Below are 21,495 nucleotides of genomic sequence, written 5' to 3'. Positions count from 1 at the left end.
AAGAATAAATAAACAAAAATGTTACAAAAAAATATGCAAAGGGGCGGATCACTATTAGATATTAAGTACACTTTTGTAACAACACATACCAATGGGATATTAACATTATTAATCATGAAATTTTTTTTAAACAAAGATTTTTCTTCTATTTAGCAACATTTCAAACAAATGGCTGATAATGTAACATCATTAAAATTATAAAAAAAAGTAAAAGCACACACTAAAAACACTGGTTAGAACACAAACCATAATTGCAAGTCATCACTAACGAAGAATAGAATCAACAAAGTGAGTTTGCATTATTTATTTTTTTTATTTTTTGCAGGTTGTAGTCGAAAATAAAAACTCAAAAACAATCCTAGAGAGAAATATTCAATTGTTTTCTAAAAAAGTAACAAAAATATTAAGTTTAGCAATTAACTAGGTACGTAAGATATATAATAAATATTTATAGAAATTGAAATCACACTAACAGCAAATTTAACAATTGATATTTTTCAATAAGAAAAAAAAAATCACATTTTGTTAGAATGTAACCTTTCTTGTCAATAAATACTCATTAGAATCTTGTACCTGGCTAATGCAAAAAATAAGAAAAAACTTACTAATAAAGCAATTTAAGAGAAACATAAAGATATATAAAAAAGATAAAAGATATATGCGTATCAAAACGTATGAAAAAAAAGAATGGTATAAGTAAATGAAATTAAATTATCAATGAAAGTGAGGCAGAAACAAATCAGAAGAAAAAAAAATTTAATTTGAGTTTTCGAAATTTTTAATTGCTAAATCTTAATATAATACTTAACACTAAGCTTAGACTATTACATGGGCTAGCAATTCTGACAAGTATAGTTTGGTAATATAACAAGCATCCAAAAAAATAGTTACAAAAAAAAAAGACTTTTATACATCACACTAGGCAATGTGAAGATTAAGTCATGATGAAGCAAAAAGGAAATATATATATATAGTTTACAACATAAATTACATAAAAAAAATCACAACACACAAATATCAAAACAGTGGGGGGAAATTCTCTTTCCAAATGATTCGAAATTTGATTATAGGACCGCACAACTGAAAAGCCAACACCCCGTTACAAATAAAGAAATTTTTAAAAAAAGAAACGCTACAGGGTTTGGATCAGTTTAAATATGAAACTAAAATGTTGACACTGATGAGGTAGTGAAAAAAACTCCCCAAAAATGCCCCGATTTCTGAATGCAACATAACTTTAAACCAACAGAAGCATTTTCATTTAAGTAGCAGCTTCAATGGGAAAAATAGATTGTGAATTATTTATACAGAGATGAGATCAGGGCGAAGCACCAGTCGTACAGAGAAATCACATTGCCGGTGGACAATATATATATTTTGTTTCAAAAAATTCTATCACAAATAAGATTTGTGATTTTTTTTTCTTTAATTTTCTTCAATACAAAAAGATGAACTAGTGAAAGAAAAAAATGATGTCATCTAACTTACATTTATGTATTCACGTCATTTAACTTACATTTATGGATTCACGTGGCACCCTCGAAGCTCTAAGAGAAATATGCTTCATGCACATTTAACATACCATCGTTTTTAGTTCTTTTTTTTTTATTTATTATTATTTCCTAAATCAGTTTATATCAAGATGCACCCAGTTTTTGGCAACTTGGGGATGTTGGATTTAACCTTCCATCACTCCCCCTCAACGGAGCACATACTTATTTTTGTTTTAAAAAAGAAAATGAAAAATGATTTGTGAATTCACATGAAAGCAAAAAACAATGTGGTTTTAAAGCACTTTTCTATATACACTCCTTTTCTTCACTTTTTTTTTTAATGATATTTGAAGATTTATGTCCAGCAAATGAAACTAGAAAGCTTGACATAGTTTTAAAGGAAATGAAACACAAAGTGTCTGGTAAATTGAAGTCCTATCCAGGCACATATTGTCAGGACCGAATCAGTAAAGACCATACATCGTGATAACTAAATGTCCTTTTGAAAAATTAGGGTATTTTTTTTTATTAAAAAAAATTAACGTCGGGGAGCATAGCTTCCTCTGATGCCTCCTCTGTTGTCCCCTCGGCCAGTGCCCTGAGACATCATGCTACCGCGAGGACCACGGCCACCGACTCCGACGCGGGGTGATGGCCCACTTCTTGGAGGACCACCCCTATTATCACTAGAAATCATTCGATTATCTTTTGGTCGTTTCTTTTCTTCTACATTCAAGCGATGATCATTAAAATAGATGGGCTGAAAAGATAAAAGAAAAAGCTTTAATGAACTTGAACTTTTTAATGACTTTCAAGGACTTAAAATCAAATTTTTCAAGGACCTACTCAGTAATAGTTAGAATGGTTAAATACGTGTCAAACAGATTTTATTACACTGAAGCATATATTAAGTGTATCAATTTTACATTGTTTAATAGTTGTGGCAATTTTTTACTATGTGTAGCTCACAACTATCAATGCAAACGGTTTGATAGTTATATTGTGGTTTAAATCAATTGGGAGGACTCACAAAAAACTAGCAATTGACATTAGCATACATAGACTGGCACCGGCAAAACTTTTCATACAAAATTTAATGAAGTACAGAATTGAAAAATATTTTGCATAACTGCTTCAATTTCAAAATCACAATAACTCTTTAATACCTTTGAATCTTGGTAATGCATTTTGGACGTAAAATCTTTTATAGTACAATATTTTGACAGATACATTAAGATTTACCAAACTTTATTTTCTTTCATATATTGCAAAATGTGATTCTTTAAATTTTGTGAATATGATTTATTATGCCTAGTTTTTAGATTGTATGTATACGAATTGTGTATATACGAATTGTGATATTGTGTGAATTGTGATTGTGTGTATACGAATAGTGATTTAGATTGTGTGTATACGAATTGTGATATATTACATATAATTCAAATTACATGAAATGTGAAGCAAGCCTTGAAGATCTGATAATATGAACTACTTTTAATGGGAACAAATTTTGTGTGCCAATGTTAGTTAATGTTAAAAAAGATTTCCCTAAAGCAGTTTTATTAACAATAAATTTTAAATCAAAATTTCCTGTTCTACAGGAATTTTTTTAGAATAAAAAAAATAATAACTTACTCGAGCCGCAAGAACTTTCTGCACAGAGTCTGCATCTTCAAAAACTATGAAACCGAAATTCTAAAAGAAAAAAGGCATTATTTAGAGTAGGGTTCATAGCCAAATTATACAACAAAATATAAGCACATTTTAAGCACTTTTCAAGTACTCAAAAAATATTTTCAAGCACTTAAAAAAATATAACTAGGCAGGATTTTAAAGTTTTTGACAATTGACAAAAATCATGAAATTTTGCCAAAAAAAATAAATTTTAGCATTGTTTTTGACAATTGTCAAAAATCATGAAATTTTGAATCATGTAAAATGAATGGCGTTTTCGAAGGCTATGGACTGACAATACACCGAAATAGATTGGGGGTTAAATTAATTGTGAAAAAGTTGAATAGAACAATGTTAGCCGTGTCTTTTCGCATAATTCGTAGCAAAAATCAACATGGTAAAGGAAAAATCTCATTTTGAAAAAGGGGAAACAAAGCACTTTTTGAAAACATCCAATGAAAAAAGTACCTTTAAGGGCTTTTAAAAAACAAAAATCTAAAATAAGCACCTTTAAGCACTTTTTAGAAACGCTATGCATCCTGTAAAAAAAACATAATTTACAGCACAATACTCTAATGCAACAAACAAAAATAATAGATAAATAATTTTACAGTACTTACAGGCACTTTCCCACCGCCTATCTTCTGCGGTTGCTTAGTATTAATTCTCATATCCAAAACCTTTCCAAATTGTGTAAAATGGGATTTCAAGTCCTCTTCGGTAATCGAGTGAGTGAGGTTTCCAACAAAGAGTTGTTGAGCATCAGGATAGTGGATAAAATTTGCCTTTCTTTTATCCGCATCAGAATCTTCAGGAGAACGAGCTGGGACATCGTGTCCACTGTTCTCAAAGCGACCTGACCCACCCCTGCCAGAATTCAGGCGGGGACGCGACATACGATTTCCTTGCTGATTAAATCCAGAACCACTCTAAGATAACAAAAAATCATATAAATATTACATTCATCAAAATCCAGTCCACGTTTTTCACACATTTAGATTACCCTAAGCATAAATGTATTTACAAATCTACCAAACATTTATTTTTTTATTTTTCCGAAATCAATTGTCGGGGTGAGTAACCAAATCATACAACAAAATATAAGCACCTTTTAAGCACTTTTCAAGCACTCAAATATTTTTAAGCACTTTAAAAAAATATCATAACTAGTTAGGGCTTTAGTTTTCGACAATCGACGGTTTTATCTTGTTTTAGCCGTCATAACAAAAGAAAAAGTTTAGCATTGTTTTCGACAATTGTCAAAAATCATGACATTTTTAATCATGTAAAACGAATGGTGTTTTCATACGCTATGGACTGACAATACGAGAGACAGGTTGGGGTTGAATTAATCGTGAAAACATCCACATGGTAAAGGAAAAATCTCATTTTGAAAAAGGGGAAATTAAATACTTTTTAAAAGCACCTTTAAGGGCTTTTAATAAACGAAAATCAAAAATAAGCACCTTTAAGCACTTTTTAAAAACTCTACACACCCTGATTGTTATAAGACAACTAAAAAATATTTAAGCTAGGTAAATGTTATTCACCATAAAGATATATCTAGACATCGATATATATTATTTTATTTTTACCCCAAATCCCAACGATTTAAGTTCCTTTTGAATATGTATATTTTAACCATTCAAGTAATAAAATATTGTTGAATATTCATATATTATGGATAATGATTCCACATCAAAAATAAAAATTTCATAAACTGCCAATAAGCAGGAAAGAAGATAGGCACTGGTTGAGATGGGAGTTGGTGGAAACTGACTTCCTTGTTATTTAGGAAAGAAACTGGTGAATAAGTGTCAAAAATAGAATGCAGTGGAACAGAATCAAGAAGACATTGGCTCACTCTGGGCTGCCTAGACAAATATGATTATTCGTATTATACGTGGTACTAAACTAGGGCTAGGGTGTATGAAATTTGAAGAAAAAAAATGATTAAATATTTCCATACATCAGTTTTAAAATACCATCTAATTTTTAAGATAAAATTGAAGAATTTGTTCTTGATTTATGAAGAATTTGATCTATATTTGGACACGATGTCTTAATTGATTAATTTAGATAATGCTCTTAACTGCACGCATTAAATTACAAAGATTAATTAAAATATTGAACTTTATTTTACATAGAGAAAAATAAAATTTTTGCAAATTAAAAATATAACCAGATTTCTCAAAAGTGATATCATTAGAATAAGATATTACAACTTTTTTCAAAGACTGATCAGTTTTTAAAAATGATTAAATTAATATGTAACCCATCATACCAACTCTGTGCCTACTACATATAAGAGTTGAAGGTAAGGAAAACACTAACTTCTGTCATACTTTATTTATATAACTTTAAAACCATAATACATCAAATTACTAAGCATTACTGATCACAATAAAAAGCAGATCAATACACTAGTCAAGAAACAAATGGACAGGACATACAAAAACAGTTTAAGCATTGTGCAAATTAAGATTCCGACAAAAAATAGGTATTTCTAAAAAATATTTTCAAATATTTTCTAAATACAGTACAGCGCCAATTATCCGAACCGCTCGGGACCGAACGTGGTTCGGATAATTAAATGTTCGGATAATTGGAAAGTTGTTTAAAACCTAGTTTAAATGATTATTATTTATGCACCAACTTCCCTTCACACTTTTTCTAGGCTTAGGACTGGCAGTACTATCTAAAATAGCTCTGGAGAGTTTAAGACTTTTTTTTTTCAATTTTTAAATATATTTTTTTAAACTTTTTTTTTCAATTTTAATCATTTTTATCATATTTTGGCTATTTTCTATTTTTTTTTTTTTTTTTTTTTTTTTTTTTTTTTTTGTCAATTACTGATTTTACCACATTTTTCTTTATTTTCCATTGCAAAAGATATCCAGCAAAGACTTTTGTTTCAAAGAACATGCTCTTTTTTGTGCAGCCATATCCCTTATTCTTTTTAAATAAATCAACTGAATTGGATCAACATCATTTTGACGTTCTAGGCAATTCATTGCAATGTCTATTGAATTGCATGCTTCTTATGAGAAGGTCCACTATCTTGAACTTGATCGCGTACTTCTTTCTCTTAATCTGAGGAGTTCCGATTTTCATTCAAAATTTCAGAAACAATTTCACGATCATTTAAAATTTGAAATCCTGAGACGTTTTCAGTGTTTCGACACAAGTCTTCTATTTCTTCTGCTGTATAACCTGGCATATTTTCACCCGAAAGATCTACCAATTCACAAACTGCAGTTTCGTTTGTTTTTCTGATAAGAATTTTATTCCAAGATTTAAGATTCCAAGCACTGTAATCACTAATCATTAACCATGAGTGACAACTACCCATCCCCCAATTGTAGAATTTCAGCACTTATCTATTCATAAACACATTCCGCTTTCCAACAATTCCATAGATTGTCAAAATGAAACTCGCATTCTTTGATGATAATTTTCAGTTGAAGAAGGCTAAAGGGGTATGTAGGTTTAACTGTATAACAATACATGTATGTATGGCTACTATAAGAAAACTGCTGAAAAAGGTTGTAAATTAAATATGGTCTTCAGATGTAGTGGATATTATCTATTCCTGTAAATTTAGAAAAATTGTCGATAAGTTAAAAAAAAAATCTAAACTTAAAAAAGAGAAGGTAAAAAAAAGCAAGTTCGGAAAATTGGGCGTTCGGATAATCAGCGCTCTACTGTATTCAGAATTTTTCTATTCTTAATAATAAAAAAAAAATTCACTACCTGTTGAGGAGCAGAAGAAGCAGGAGTGCTATCATTCTTGTGATACACAGCAGGTTGTTCCACAGTCTTATGAGATGCAGGTAAGTTGGACACAGGAGATGTTGCATTAGAGGTCACAGGGTGACTTGGAGTCATAGCAGAGCTGGTATTCTTGCTCACCATATTCGCATAAGTCTTGGGCTCTGCAATACAAAAAAATTCTTTTATTACAACAAAAAGTTACACTACTCACTTAGACATAGTTTATATTTTTGCTGATGAGACATGATACTCTAATAATGTAAAAATCAATCAAATGTGTAATGCTCAAGGATCTGAGAAGTCATAAAATAAAACTCTTGGGATGTGTTTTTTTTTTTTTTTTTTTTTTAAGATTAAAAGTGGTGACAAAGTCGTTACATGACTTGTCTACAGCAGAGAGAATTTATATACCTATACAAGTACGGCATATCACGAGAATTTTCAAGTCATCGTCAAGATGCTCATATTAAAAATACAAAAATTATGTTTAAACCGAGTTAATTATTAGCCTGCCATGATTGATTAAATTTTTAACTACTTAAAATCAAATTGTATGCAATCAAAAATCACCGATTCCTACCATAGAAGATAAAATTAAAATCAGATTTTACAGGGTTACGACAAAGTTTCAGAAAAAAAAAATTCCAACTTTTTCAGTTATATCAGGAAATTCAATAAAAATCCACATCCCATTTTATTCATACAGTTTTACTTTTCATCAGAAAATTAGCATAGTATATATTATATTTTTATTTGTACAAAATATTACATTTTGTAAGCAAAAATATAACAGAATGAAAATGGAAACATGGAAAAGTTTCACTAGAATTTTATAAAACAATAGATGTTAGAATTATTTAACTTAAATCCAAAACACTGTTACCGATTATTCTAAAACTGGTTATTTTCCTGGTATAAAAATGTTTGTAAAAAAAATTTCAACTTTCCCTGACTATTCTCTGTTTTTTAGAGTTAAAAGAAAAGTCCCTGACTTTTTTAGTTAAGTATTCTTTTGATTTGTTATCTATTAAACTAGTTAAAAATTTATAAGCAAATTATGTGATATTGCAACATTTCCAACAATATATTTTGAAAAAAATATTTTTCAAAGTATTTGATATAGTGAACTATCATTTATAAGAGACATGTTGCTGGGTTCAGAAACAGTACACTAGAGACCATATTTTAATGAGTTTTGAAGCAATTCAGAGGAGTAGAACACAAAAACTACCTTGTGAAACAACAGGTGGATTTTCCATTATTTCAGGTGCTGTATCTTCTGTGGCTCTTTCAGTGCCTATTTCTTCCTCTTCAAGCTCTTCCTCTTCATCTTCTTCCTCCTCTTCTTCATCCCAATCAGACTTGCCAGATTCCACTTCACACTCTGGTTGAGGACTTGCACGACTTTCCCTGGGTGGCTGAGAAGCCCCATACTTGGTAACAACTACAGAGTCAGTGGAATATACGGAGCCATTCCTAAATAAAATAAAAAAATTAAAAATCTAGCTGATCAAAGAGTCACTAATTGTATAAAATCTTCAGAAAAAATTACAATAAGATTAACTATTGAGATACTTATGCTAATAAATTAAAGATCCAAGAGGATTCATTAGCTAACATTACCTCACTATTTCATTTTCATGATATCCAACATCATCATCTTGAGCTAAAGCACTTGGAGTTTTTGCAGCGGAATCTTCTACATCAAGGTCTAGAAAGAAATTATTATACATTTTTATGCATTCTCTTTCACAAAAAATTCAAGAAAAATGATGGATGGCCTGGAAAGTTTGTGCCAAATTTCTGTAGGTGGTATAAAATTTTTTAATCAGGACAATAGAAAGACCCACTTAGTTTATCTTTGAAAATTCAATAAAAGTCCTGACATTTTAGTAGAAATATTTTAAAACAGCAAATAAATTTAACAGACTTGACTCATAATTTCTTAAATTTGAAGAAAATATATATTTGTAGGAAAATAAAAACTATTCTGGAAAAGTATTTTCCCAGAAAACCAGAAGTTTGGGGAGAATCGAATTTTCAAATTGCCAAAATGTTCAAGAAAGGTTGGGGAACAGAAAGGCAGTTATGTAATTTAATAAATAAACTAAACATTTAAACTCACTGCACTTAAATTTTCCTTTAAAATTACCAAATTTCCCCAGACATGCCAAGAGGCTGAAAGGTTTACTAAATTTTAATTCAAGATCTTTTTTTAAATCAGAACTTAATATTTTTAATTAAGACTAATATTTTTAATACAATAAAAACTTAATATTTTTTAACTTTTTGAGGAACAACTAATTTCATCTAATAAGTTTTGATTTTATCTTCTAAAAAGATTCTCAAATTCTATAGGAAATTTCATTTAAAATAGGTTTTTTTTCCTTCTTCCTCAATATTATTAAGAGCCTAAAAAATTCGGAATCCTCAACAAATTGGTTGAAATTTTGAAAGATTAGATAAGATACTTAAGACTACTTCTGAACATTTTGTGGATGGTTCCCCAGTTCAACATATCAAATGTATATATAGTTTTAAAATTGATAAGTATTATCATGAAAATCAGGTGAAGAAAATGTAATTCTATGAAATAAACTACACATAATCACTGCGCATCTACTTTAAAGACAAATAATCAATATTAAATGAGATCCTACAGGAAATAGGAAATAAAACCAAAGCGAAACATTAGTCAGGGTTTCCACTCAATTTCAGAAAGAAAGAAAAATCCGACTTTTCCAGGTTTATCAGGAAAATTCATATTTTTTCTATACCATGCAATTTTTCATTAGAAAACTGTTTTTTAATTTGTAATATCAAATATTAGATTTTATGAGCAAAAAAAAAATATCAAATGAAAATGGAAACAAGGGAGTTTCACTAAAATGTGAACTTTTTACAAAAAATAATTGTAATAAATGTCAGAATCATTTAAATCGAATTTATTACATCTTTGAATTTAGCTTTGAGGTAACATTGTTGACACACCAAAATAATCAATGTAACATATGTCAGATATGTACCTCCAGCTTAGATTTATTAAAATTTGTTAACTATAAAGGAAAAGAAATTTTATTAGTATAATACATTTTTAAAAAAATTCTTTACCAGTTAATGCATTGTCAATTTCACCATTATCATCTTCTGAAAAAACTTCATCCTGATAACGAAATATGTCGTTTCTTACATAATACTTCTTGGGTGACTGTGGAACCAGAACAAAAGTTTGCATAAAACGGCGCATCGGCTGACCATTGTTGGATAACTCACCAGATACCTAATAAAAATATTTTAAAAAAAGCATTAGCATAATATAAAATTTAACTATGATTTTTCTGTGACATATGTTGCTTGTGAAGATTTATGTTTGGGACATTTACTGGGATTGGGGCAATATTTCAATTTTTCAAACTGATAAAAAATTTTATGTCTACAAACTATCTGTTTATGTTCAACTTATATAGTATGTTAGTATAAGCTGCTGATAAACTTTCTAATATTAAAGACTGGCCAAAACTATTATTTTTAGATTAAACAGATAGAGAAACATCTAAAGAACATAGAAATTTAAGAATGAATTTCTAAATTCTGATTCTAAGTGGGTATATGGTTAAGCTTAACTAAGTCTTATGTTATTGGAATTGCACACACACACACATATATTACTTTTGTGTTCGCTTTAGTAAGTATCTAAGGCTCAAAAATTAGAATGAAATAGTTAAAAAAAAAATCATTTAATAATACAACAGGATCATAATACAACATAGATCCCAAATCACTTTCAAATTTTAATTTTTTAAAGAGTAGAATGATAGAGAAAAGGACTATACAACATATACTATACAACTTTAAAAATTAGCAAAATAGCATAAAAAACAACTTAGTGAGCATATTTTAAGATAAAGACAAGTTTTTACACAAGTTTCTGCCTTCATATAGCAAGTTTTTTACGGGAAACAAAAGAATTTTCTTAAAATAATTAAATCGAATAAAAATACATGTCTGCTATTGTCCAGGACAAATTTACTACAGTTTAGGGGTAACTTCACAAATTAAACTTTAGGAAAAACGGTAGTTTCACAAAATACTCTTTCTTAAAATTTTATTTTTGTATCCCGTAAGAAAGGATAAATCCATATTTTTGTGTTGAGTTTTTGATAAAATTTTTAATTTTCACAAATTAGATCTTAATTTTCACAAATTAGATCATAATTTTCACAAAATAGGAACCTCTCAGAAAAACCTAGACAGCCCCTGGCTATAAATAGTAAAAACACTTTAAATTACTGCTATATATATTAATTATTACACACTCATTTTTACTTTCAAAGACTAATGCATTTTTCAGGCATGAAAGTGGACAAAAATAAAAAAAAGCTGAAATTTTACAATGCAGTCACTGGGAAAAGGGGGGAGAGTGTTCTATATATTACTGTGATATTGATGATATAAATATAAGGAGATACCAGATTTTTTTTTATTTAATATTTAAAGTGGCAGAAGCATTGACAGTAAAATTTAAACCACTACTATATTAAAGAAAATTAAACAATTATAGGAAGTCGCAACTATTAAATAACCAACTAATTAAATTACTCACTACTGAAGAATATCACATCTTTATAGTAACTAATTCACGAAAAAACTTTCTTTTAAGAATTGTGATATTGAATCAAGATAAAATCACTTGAATAGGAATCGCGATATTAGATTTTTAAATTGCGGGAATATGAATCGCATTGCTAAATTTTAAAACTGCGCAAATATGAATCACGACATTGGATTTCAAAAACACGCAAATACAAATTGTGATATTGAATTTTTAGATCACGTGAATACGAATCGCAAGGAGTAGCTTTTAAACAGCGTATAAATATGAAAAACTATGTTTGATATTACAACCATGTGATAGCGAATCGCAATATCAGATTTTAAACATGAGCAAATACAAAAATCTATGATTGATATTAAAATCGTTTGAATAAGAATCGTGATTTTAGCAGAGTCTGGCGCAGTTCCTAATATTTAAAATTCCGAAAATCAGCCAAACAAAATAAATCAAATGTCAGCGTTTCAACTACTTTACGTTCTATAGCAAAAGTTGCGGTTATCAAGGCAATGGCGTACCTGCCGAAACTCAACTAACCTATTTTCTTCTGAAGATCATTTTCTCGGGAGGCTACTGAAGGGGGGGAAAGTTTGTACCAAGAGCGACTATCGTTCGGGCAGCTTGGGTTTCTCTAATTGACTCCCCTATATTTTGATCGGAAATTAAAAAAATTCATAGAATAAAAACGGGTTTAGACTTTTTCATAGAAGTCTTTCATCGCTGATTTTTCTAGCATTTTGATGAAATTTTGTTGAGCTCGGCTAAATGTACTGTATTCTCAGTGAAACCTAATTTTGATAGCCAAGTGCTTATACTCTCTGTTTTGAAATGAAATAATTTTTAGCTCAAAATCATTTTAATCTCAATTGCAATAATTAGTGCTCATTTTAATCTCAAAAACAATATTGAAATCTGTTTTGATAATGAAAGGTACAATAAATTTAGAACTATCACCAGTTTTATCACATTCTGGCCAGGGTTTCTACCCAAAATAGAAAAAAAATCTCCTGAAAAAAATCCTGAAGTTTTCTAGACATATTTTTAAAAAATTTTAGTCCAATATCGCAACATATACTGACAATGCGTTGGTCAAAATATACAGTGAACAAAAAAATTATTATCTCTAATTTATACATTATATTGTATTTTTTTAAAAAATATATACACAACGATACTCTACGTAGAAATTTATTACAGAAAATTTTACTTCTTTGAAACATATTAAAAATAAATCAAAATTTATGTCTTCACAAAACAATGTATATGTATTTCGAAAATTTTTTAATAAAATATAAAATCAATGTAAATAAAATATAAAATTAATGTGAAATACAAAATTAATGTAACAATAGGATTTGAACCCAGTCAAAAATAAAATGATTAATGATGCAAAAAGTAAGCTTTATCTTATTCAAATCTTGCTGGCAGGGAATATATCAAAGAGTTAATTAGACAAGAACAGAAAACTACAACAGACTATTTAAAAAAAGAAGTTTATTTAGTTCACTCTTTTTAAAAGAATATATTGGAGATACAAGCATTATTCAGAAAAAAAACAAGACCGTAAAAACATAAGGGGGAAAAAAAAACACAAATTATATAACTATTTCCAATGTCTCTAAAGGTAATGAAATAACTAGAAATAAATAAACCAGGGTTGGGTTTTTGAAATGACAGTGGTAAAAACTGTTTTTACCGGTAAAAACCGTAAAAAACCTACTGTTTTCTTTAATTTATGGCATATAGCGGACAATATATTATTTTCACATAATTGCCTTTATAAATGAATGTTGTAAATGATTGCTATTGATTTTGCAACTATATACATGTATTCTTATAGAAGGATATACATTCATATAGAAATATTGTAATATACTTATTGAAAATAGTGATACTTATTTTTATTATTATAGCTTGATTTGCAAAGGATTCAAAATTTTGCACTTCTTAATTGTTAGAAATAAACAAACAAAAAAGCTTGGAGCTATTAATATATTCAAGAACTAAAGAGAAGAATTTAAAATTTGGCATTTCTTAAATATTAGAAATAAACTAAACACTTTCAAAACTTGTAGCTACTAACAAATTCTAAGTCAAGAATGACTTGACATTCTTCAGTAATGTAATATGCCAAACAAAATGATGCTCGGAAATGTTGAAAATTTTGGTTAGTATCCTAATATTTTACTTCAAATAGTATGTTTTAATATAATTATGTTGGGAAAATGCACGAATCTGTTCTTAAATATCTTTTAACAACTTTTCTTCTAATTTTATTGCCTAAAATGAATTAATTTTTAATTACAAGCAGTTAAAACTCAAATAAAAATACAGTTTTACCAAAACTATGGGTTTTTAAGTTTTTTACAGAGGGTTTTTTGACATGACGATAAAAACCATGGTATAAACCGGTAAAAACCGTCCTGTGTCAAAAACTTGCCAACCCTGATATAAACTGATTAAAAAATGTATTATATGTGTTCAGAAATAAATATAAAATGCATAAATATTTTAGGCGAAATAAATTTAATAGCATCCTTCAAAAAGGCTTAATTTTACATCTACTTTACCCCAACTTATACAGATTGCATAGCCAAACTTTTCAACAAAAAATAGGCACCTTTTAAGTACTTTTAAAGCACTCAAAAAACATTTTTAAGCACTACATACATTAACAAAGTGCAAAATAATTTCTTAAGACTTTACATGATAGTGATAAATAACTAGTTTCTAATAAAGAACTCCCTTTCTTGATTGTATTAGCCCCCATAAAAAGATGGAGAGATTTTTCTGTTCGATTTCAGAGGGTAGAGGAAAATGAACAGGGGTCTGTCCAGACATTTTGTGAAAGGTCCGTTTTGTTAAAATTGTGAAAAACTTTAATGGTAATTTGTGAATATAAAATAAATGTTAAGTCACACTCTTTCTACCAGGGTCCGCTTTTGTGAATTTGTGCAAATAGGGTCAGTTATTGCAAAAAAACTTTTTCAAGTAGTTCTTAAATTGTAAAGACATACAAGATTATGCTCAACACTGTAAAACTATAATTAAAAAAATTAAATTTTAAAAAATTAAGAGCAATTTCAGCTACTAAATTAGGGATGGAACATACAAATATTTGGTATTTAGCCTATACTGCTGAACATGGAATATTCATTTCGGACGAATAAAGGAAGAAGTGTCTGCCGAAGACAAAATTTAGTTCGTTTACCTGTCTTTCTTTCCGGGCAGGGTTTATTCAATTAACAAAACAATAATGAAGATAAACAAATTTGTGAAGGTTCCGATTAAAAGATAAATTATTTTGTGAAGGGTCCGTTTTTAAGTTAATATTTTGTGACGGTCCGTTAACGGACCCAAATTTCTTCTAAACAGACCCCTGATGAAGCCTGAGAATAAATTGAGAATATCTTGCAAAATGCAGCAGAGTTGCACACGAGAATTGAAAGAATCTCACCGAACCCAGCTCAGTAGGCGCACATGCTGACTCGCAAGTATTTCAGCAAACATGTAAAATGATTGGCGCTTTCATACTCTATGGATCGAAGGTAAGCCGAAATGTATTATGTCTGAATTAATTATGAAAACGATGAATAGAACAATGTGAAAAGCATGCTTTTGAATATTACATGGCGGTAATCAACATGTTAAAGAAAAATCTCATTTTCAAAAAGGGAAAATTGAGAGCTTTTAAAAAACGAAAATCGAAAATAAGCACCTTTAAGCACTTTTTAAAAACGCTAAGCACCACGCAGGAACTCTTCACTAATTATTACTTCTTGTAATACATCTAAAGTTGTTTTTTAATATTTAAAAATTTAATTATTATTTATATATGTTTACCTGGACAACAACTCCATCGCCAAGTGTTTCTTGACTATCAACCTGTCTGATTTTAGCATGACAGTCTCTGAAATTTAACTGCATAATTCTTTCATGGATATCCTAAAACAAAAACAGAATTTTACAAAAAAGTTTTAATTACCAAATACCAGGGCAACAAAACCAATGACCAAACTTACTTGCTGTCCAACAACTGGTCGAGTTTCCTGTCCAGGCCGGTCCAATCCTCCATGCAAAAATGATGAATCATGATTGTAAAATCTAAATAAAATTACAAAAATTACTAATTTATACCTTCTTAAAACCATTTTCCAATAATAAATAAAAGATAAAGTTTAATAGTGACTTAGCTAAATTCTTACTAAATATACTTGATCATTCTGATTTTATGATAACTTTATGATGATTGGCTTTTAATTTCTAACAAAAGTTTTATAGTTATCAGGATTGGCATGATTTAAATCACTTTATTTTTTAAAAAAAATTATTTCGCCCAACTGAATTCCTTTATATATATTTTAGTTTAGCTTAAGATTTTTTATGCAATAAAAGTAATAAACACATTCTTTTAGGTGTGGTTTTTTTAAAGCTATTTCATTAATAATGATTTTTTTTAATACGTAATGAAGGGTACATGTATGGTAATTATTTTAATTCAAAACAGAATAAAAGTGGATAAGCACAGTATAAAACTCATACCCACCAACATTGGAGAAATAAAATAACAGAGATCTTACTAGCAACATTTTTCGGGCTACAAGTAAAGTTTTGATACATCGCACATAATCATGTATGTCAAAAAGAGAAATTCAAATTGGTAATATAAGCCCTTACATTTAGCGAAGTAGAAAATATGTTTATAAATCTTAATGTAAAGATGATTTTTTAAAACCACTATTTATAATTACTTAAACAGTAAATACTAAACATACTTCAGTACTGGCAGCACAATCTGTTTAGGAATAAGCTGTATTTTTTCCATTAGCGGATGTTTTATCAACAATTTTTTTCTTTCTTAATTTTTTCAACAAATACGGAGAAATTTGAGAATATACAGGAAAACAGGAGACAGGCGTAAAATACAATACAATTTTCCATTAGCCGTAAGTTACTTAATTTGTTGTTCAATGGACCTATTTCAATTATACCCATTTTGTTTTGTGTTTATTTAAATACGAGAGCTCTTAAAATTTATTTAATATGTAGTTAAAATTTTACATCAATAATGAAGAGGTAGTTGTTCTGGCCAGATATATAATTTTTTTCAGTAATTTTTCTAATATAAATTATTCTAATTGACACATTACTTCTGTCTTTAAAATTAATGAGGATATTGAGCTTGATCAAAAATAACCATGCTTATATTCAATAATTGGCTTGTATAGATAATTTTTCAGAATTTTCATAATATAAATTTTATACATGTAACTTTTTATATACCTTAAGGAACTATAACAAAACTAAATTATGTCTCGAGGTTATACTGAGTTTTCATTCTAAAGAAAACAAATCTTAATAGATTTTTATCTATATGGACACATTTTTAAAAAAATTAAAACCTAGTAATATTTTGTTTATTTTATTTAATCATTTTCAAAAACAATATTTTTTTTGAAGCAAATTTTTGAATAAAACTAATTTTTGTGTAATCAAGACAATATTTAATATGGGTAGAGGTGGAAAAAATGATAAAATACCAAATACTTTTCATGCCATAATGAATTTCCCTTTAACAAATATATTTCACACAATTAAAAAACCTTTTATTTTTAAAAAATGTTAAGACTTTTATTGAAACAGGATTAATTAAATGTTTATTTTAAAATCTGAAAATAATAAAATTTACCTGTGAAGGTGTAGAGGAGCCTTGTTTAATAAAGTGTAATATTGTCGAACAAATTCACGACCCACACACTGTGGAGTTGGCAATTCCATGACCATGTTTTTAGCCTAATTAAAAAATCTTTCATTAGAAAACACTTTAAAACTGAGGAAGACATCTGATTACATTGTTTTCATAAAAATAATTTTTAAATTATCGCAAAATGAAAAAAAAATAGGGTTTTTTCCAAACTAATTCAATAGTTATTAAGTTTTTATAAGTATGCAACATTTAACAGCAAGCAAGATTTTAACCTGTATAGAGAAGAAAAAGAAACTTCAGTAGATAATCTGCACCAATGAATAATCCGTGGAATATGCGGCAGTTCTATAGCTTAGCAATATGCAGTAGGGAACCGATTATCCGGAAAAATAGGGACCATCGCTATTCCGGATAACTGATTTTTCCGGTTTTCTGAATCACTACAAAAAGCCGTTTTTTTATTGTTAAACCCAACTAAAAAAAAATATTTGGAAATAATCTTCAAAAGAAGAAAAAACGCTGAAGTAATACACTAATGATTATTTCCAAAATGATGGTAAGGTAAACATCTTTCAAAAAAAGAAAGAAAAATCTTATGAGGAAAAAAACTTTTCAAAAAAATGGTGGGAAAATTTATCGAATTTCATTCCGGTTTTTAGATTTTCCGGTTTTCTAATTTCCGGATAACGGGTTCTGTACTGTACTTAACATTTATGATGGTAATACTATAAAGACTGAATTTTTATCAGTTTGTTTACAGACTTGGACAGTACACATCTATCAAACATATTGGAGTAAATTAATAATTAAAAAAACTAATTAATTCATTCAGGGATAATTGAGGCTTTATGAAACACTAAAACTTTAAAATTATAAGTTCTAATTGTCTACAGTTAAAATGTTAAGTAAAGTGAGTTAAAATTTGAAAGATTTTGCTATGTGTTGATCTTATGCCACAGTAATACTAACCTTATCTTCTATTATACCTTTTAGAAATATTGCAATTCATAATGAAATTTTCACTCATACATTATGAAGCTTGAATGGCTTAAGATTTACTTTAACATGTTGCTAAATCTCTTTATTTTTTAGTTTAAACTATAAACGTTATTCAGGTTGAGTAGTAAAATTTTTCAACAAAAATAAACATTTTTTAAGTACTTTTTAAGCACTCAAAAATATTTTTAATCACTTTCCAAAAAAAAAAATCACAATTAAGATATGTGCAGTTATAAATTTTTTTTTTTTACTGTTTAAAGTTCTTAATTTTTTAACATAAAATCAATAAAATTCAAAAAACTTTTTCACAAACTTCACATACTCATGATAAAATAACTGGTTTCTGATAAATATTGCAGAGAAAATTGTGTTGCCACGACAATCAACACGGCAAAGAAAAAATCTCCTTTTAAAACTTTTTAAGCACTTTTTACAAACCCCGAGTAAAAAAAAGCACATTTAAGGTCTTAAATGTAAATCAAAAATAAGCACATTTAAGCACTTTTTAAAAACGCTACCTGTTATTGATAATTAATTTAAAAAAAGAGAAAATAAGTTAATATCACTTAAGACATTTAGTTAATTCTTTTTAAAGATATGAATTGAGATTCAAGTAAATAGTTTTTATTAGTTAACAGTCAATCAGTTTTGTGCTTAATGCGCACACAGTATGCTAAGTTAATAGCAGCTTGTTGCTCCCTAGAACCACAGAAATTTGATTCAGACCACCATAAAATAAATTAATAATGATCCCATGGACTAGCAATTGATGAAAGGGAAATAGTATACTTATTTATTGTCTCGTTGTATTATGTCATGAAATAAAAGATTTCTTCATATTTGCAAACATTAACACATTTGTGAATTTTTTAAAAAAGAATACATTTTCTTTCCCACTTTTATTCACATTTGTGATTTTTTAAAAAAAGAAAAACTTTTTCTTCTCACTCTTCTTCACATTTGTGAATTTAAAAAATAAATAAAGTAAAAAAAAAAGTTTTCAAATAATTTTCTGACTGGTCTTAAGGACTAGATGCTAATTTTTATAATTTCTACCCCTGCCAGGTAGAAGCTAAAGCTGCCTAGTTACAATTCACTACTTACAACCAGATAAAATCCTTTTACAGAAACTTGTAATGACAAAACAATGTAAAAATATCAATATATAAGTTTTAATTATTTAATAAAAAAAAATCATGTAAAAAAGCAAATTTTTTTGCCATTTAATTAGGTGGGTGGCGAAGAAGTGATTTACAAATATAAGCATCTAGATATAAAAATCTTGGCAACTAATCAATAAATTTTTACTAGTTTTAGTGATCTTTGTGCTACAGTAAAAGAGATTCAGAGTGTAAAATGACTGATTTTCACAATGCAACAGTCATCAACTTAACAATAAAGTTTCAAAGAGTAAGAATTAAAACTACTAAATTTTATATGAGGGATAGCTGAATGTTTTTTTTTTCAATCAGTGAAATAACATGGCAGCATATAACTGATTTTACTTTATATAGACATTGTTAAAATAAATTTCAATAGTGTGACAAAAAAACTTTACTGTCATTTTATAAATTTAATGTTTCCAGGGTGACCATGATCATTTTAAAACTTACATTTTTTCTATGAGTAAAAATTTCTCCAAAGTGTTTAAATATAAAGTATTACAAATTATGTCTTCAGAAAAAGAAATGAATCATTAGCAATAACAGATAATGAATTACAGGTATTACGTTAAAACAAGCTTACCTTTAAAATTAAATACAATTAAATTTTTTTTACAGAAATGCAGTAACATAATTTTAAACATTTTTTATGAAAACTATTTCTATAATCACACTTTAAAATTATTTAATTAAACTGAAGTAAAAATACTTATGCATAAAAAGTTTAATAATTTATGTAGTTTGATTAACACAAGCTTAGCTAATAACTGACTTAAATGGACATATAAAAGATCTGCATTTTATGAAACACGCATGCAGACCATTCACTACCTTTTAAAAATGTCCAATATATGAGACAATAAGCACCAAATTCCTCAATCTAAGAAGCTAATTTTATTCAGAATCATTCAGTTTAAAGGAAATAATAATTTATAAATACTGATTAACAACAAAATTTCTACGAAAGATTTAAGAATCACACACCGTTAGGCCTAGGGGATTTTCTTCTTCCTCCAACTTCTAAATCTGAATAAAATCAATCGAAGAGAAGTCAATACCACAAATATGTGGATTATTAAACAAACGCTGATTTTAGTCTTTTACACCAACTTCAAAATAAAAGTTTCAAAGAAATAATGACTAATTAATTTTTTTTTTATTTATACACATACGGTACTTGATATGAACCGATGTGAAGACTTAACGCCCTCTATGTTCATACGAGATAAACATATACATATACCGTTGCTGCAATAAAACAATAAAGATATGCTTCAGAATTATAAAAGATCTTTAATGTCACAATTAATATACCTCACTTAATGTACTAAGTATAGATGATATATGAAGGAAAACTTCCAGTTTCACAAAACTTTAATCACAAAACTCCCATGAACTTCTACAGCAGCCGCCGAAACATATTGCCAACTTAAATAAAGGACCTATTTTAATAATAATTTTTAATTCCAATTTTAAAATTCAGAAATTTATAAAAAATAAACATCACACAAGATTTACTTCAATAGTTTTGTATCTAATTACCTAAACATTGCTTGATTTATGTACCAAAAATAGTCAGTTATTTATTTCGTTATATTTTCACTGAAACAAAGAAATTCCGTATCGCAACGCTTCTGGGGAGAAGACCGGTTCCATGTCTTAACCCTCCTCTCCTTTTCTCATTTCGAAATATTTTCCCCTTTTTTTTTAAATTTTTGTATTTATTTGTCAAAAGTAATTTTTTTGCAATTTCCACGACGTTTTCTTTAAGAACTATATTTAGTGTAGTTTTCAGTTCCGTATAATTTCCTAACTTAAAAGTTTTTAAACTCTTTGAAAATCAAGACAGAAACTAACGTACTTCCTTCTCCTATGACAGTCCACACACTAATTGGAGAGTCATAGGCGCTGTGCAAGCATGCGAAGTGCGCTCTGTAAGCATTAAAACCAACCCTCTAAAAACTTTTAACGACCGAAGAAAAATTTCAATGATTTGTAAGATATACAAATTCTTATGACAATTTAATCTACGTAATTTTACGTAACGAAATCCAAAAAATTCAAAGCAAATCA

General features: G+C 28.3%; 1 protein-coding gene across 4 annotated transcripts; it reads right to left on the bottom strand.

Annotated features, from left to right (window-relative positions):
* Positions 1–298: 298 nt before the first annotated feature.
* On the bottom strand, positions 299–21,055 carry rin (ras GTPase-activating protein-binding protein 2). Of its 4 annotated transcripts, none has more exons than XM_087169174.1 (12): positions 20,965–21,055; positions 20,737–20,850; positions 17,243–17,346; positions 15,576–15,657; positions 15,397–15,498; positions 10,053–10,221; positions 8,565–8,652; positions 8,173–8,417; positions 6,921–7,102; positions 3,788–4,096; positions 3,129–3,188; positions 299–2,253 (listed from the first exon to the last, which is right to left on the bottom strand). In XM_087169174.1, the coding sequence occupies exons 3-12, from the start codon at positions 17,335–17,337 to the stop codon at positions 2,032–2,034; spliced, it is 1,554 nt and encodes a 517-aa protein (XP_087025300.1). In that variant the 5' UTR covers positions 17,338–17,346; positions 20,737–20,850; positions 20,965–21,055; the 3' UTR covers positions 299–2,031. The 4 variants fall into 4 exon arrangements, with proteins under 4 accessions (XP_087025300.1, XP_087025292.1, XP_087025286.1 ...); XM_087169166.1 differs by having other exon boundaries at positions 20,737–20,864; positions 20,965–21,047; XM_087169160.1 differs by lacking the exon at positions 20,965–21,055 and having other exon boundaries at positions 20,407–20,850.
* Positions 21,056–21,495: the final 440 nt, after the last annotated feature.

Source organism: Parasteatoda tepidariorum, chromosome 1, assembly GCF_982258835.1.
Source record: "Parasteatoda tepidariorum strain Cologne lab strain chromosome 1, Ptep-v5.0, whole genome shotgun sequence".
NCBI lineage: Eukaryota > Metazoa > Arthropoda > Arachnida > Araneae > Theridiidae > Parasteatoda > Parasteatoda tepidariorum.
This window is presented reverse-complemented; position numbering and strand designations above follow the sequence as displayed.

What these genes read in the sequence shown, in the direction of transcription:
- rin (XM_087169174.1), bottom strand. Translation starts at nt 17,337, where the DNA reads ATGGTCATGGAATTGCCAACTCCACAGTGTGTGGGTCGTGAATTTGTT. An exon ending in GCGATGGAGTTGTTGTCCAG is followed by an intron (nt 10,222 to 15,396) that starts GTAAACATATAT and finishes TATTTTTATTAG; the next exon opens with GTATCTGGTGAGTTATCCAA. An exon ending in AATTGACAATGCATTAACTG is followed by an intron (nt 8,653 to 10,052) that starts GTAAAGAATTTT and finishes ATTTCTTTCTAG; the next exon opens with ACCTTGATGTAGAAGATTCC.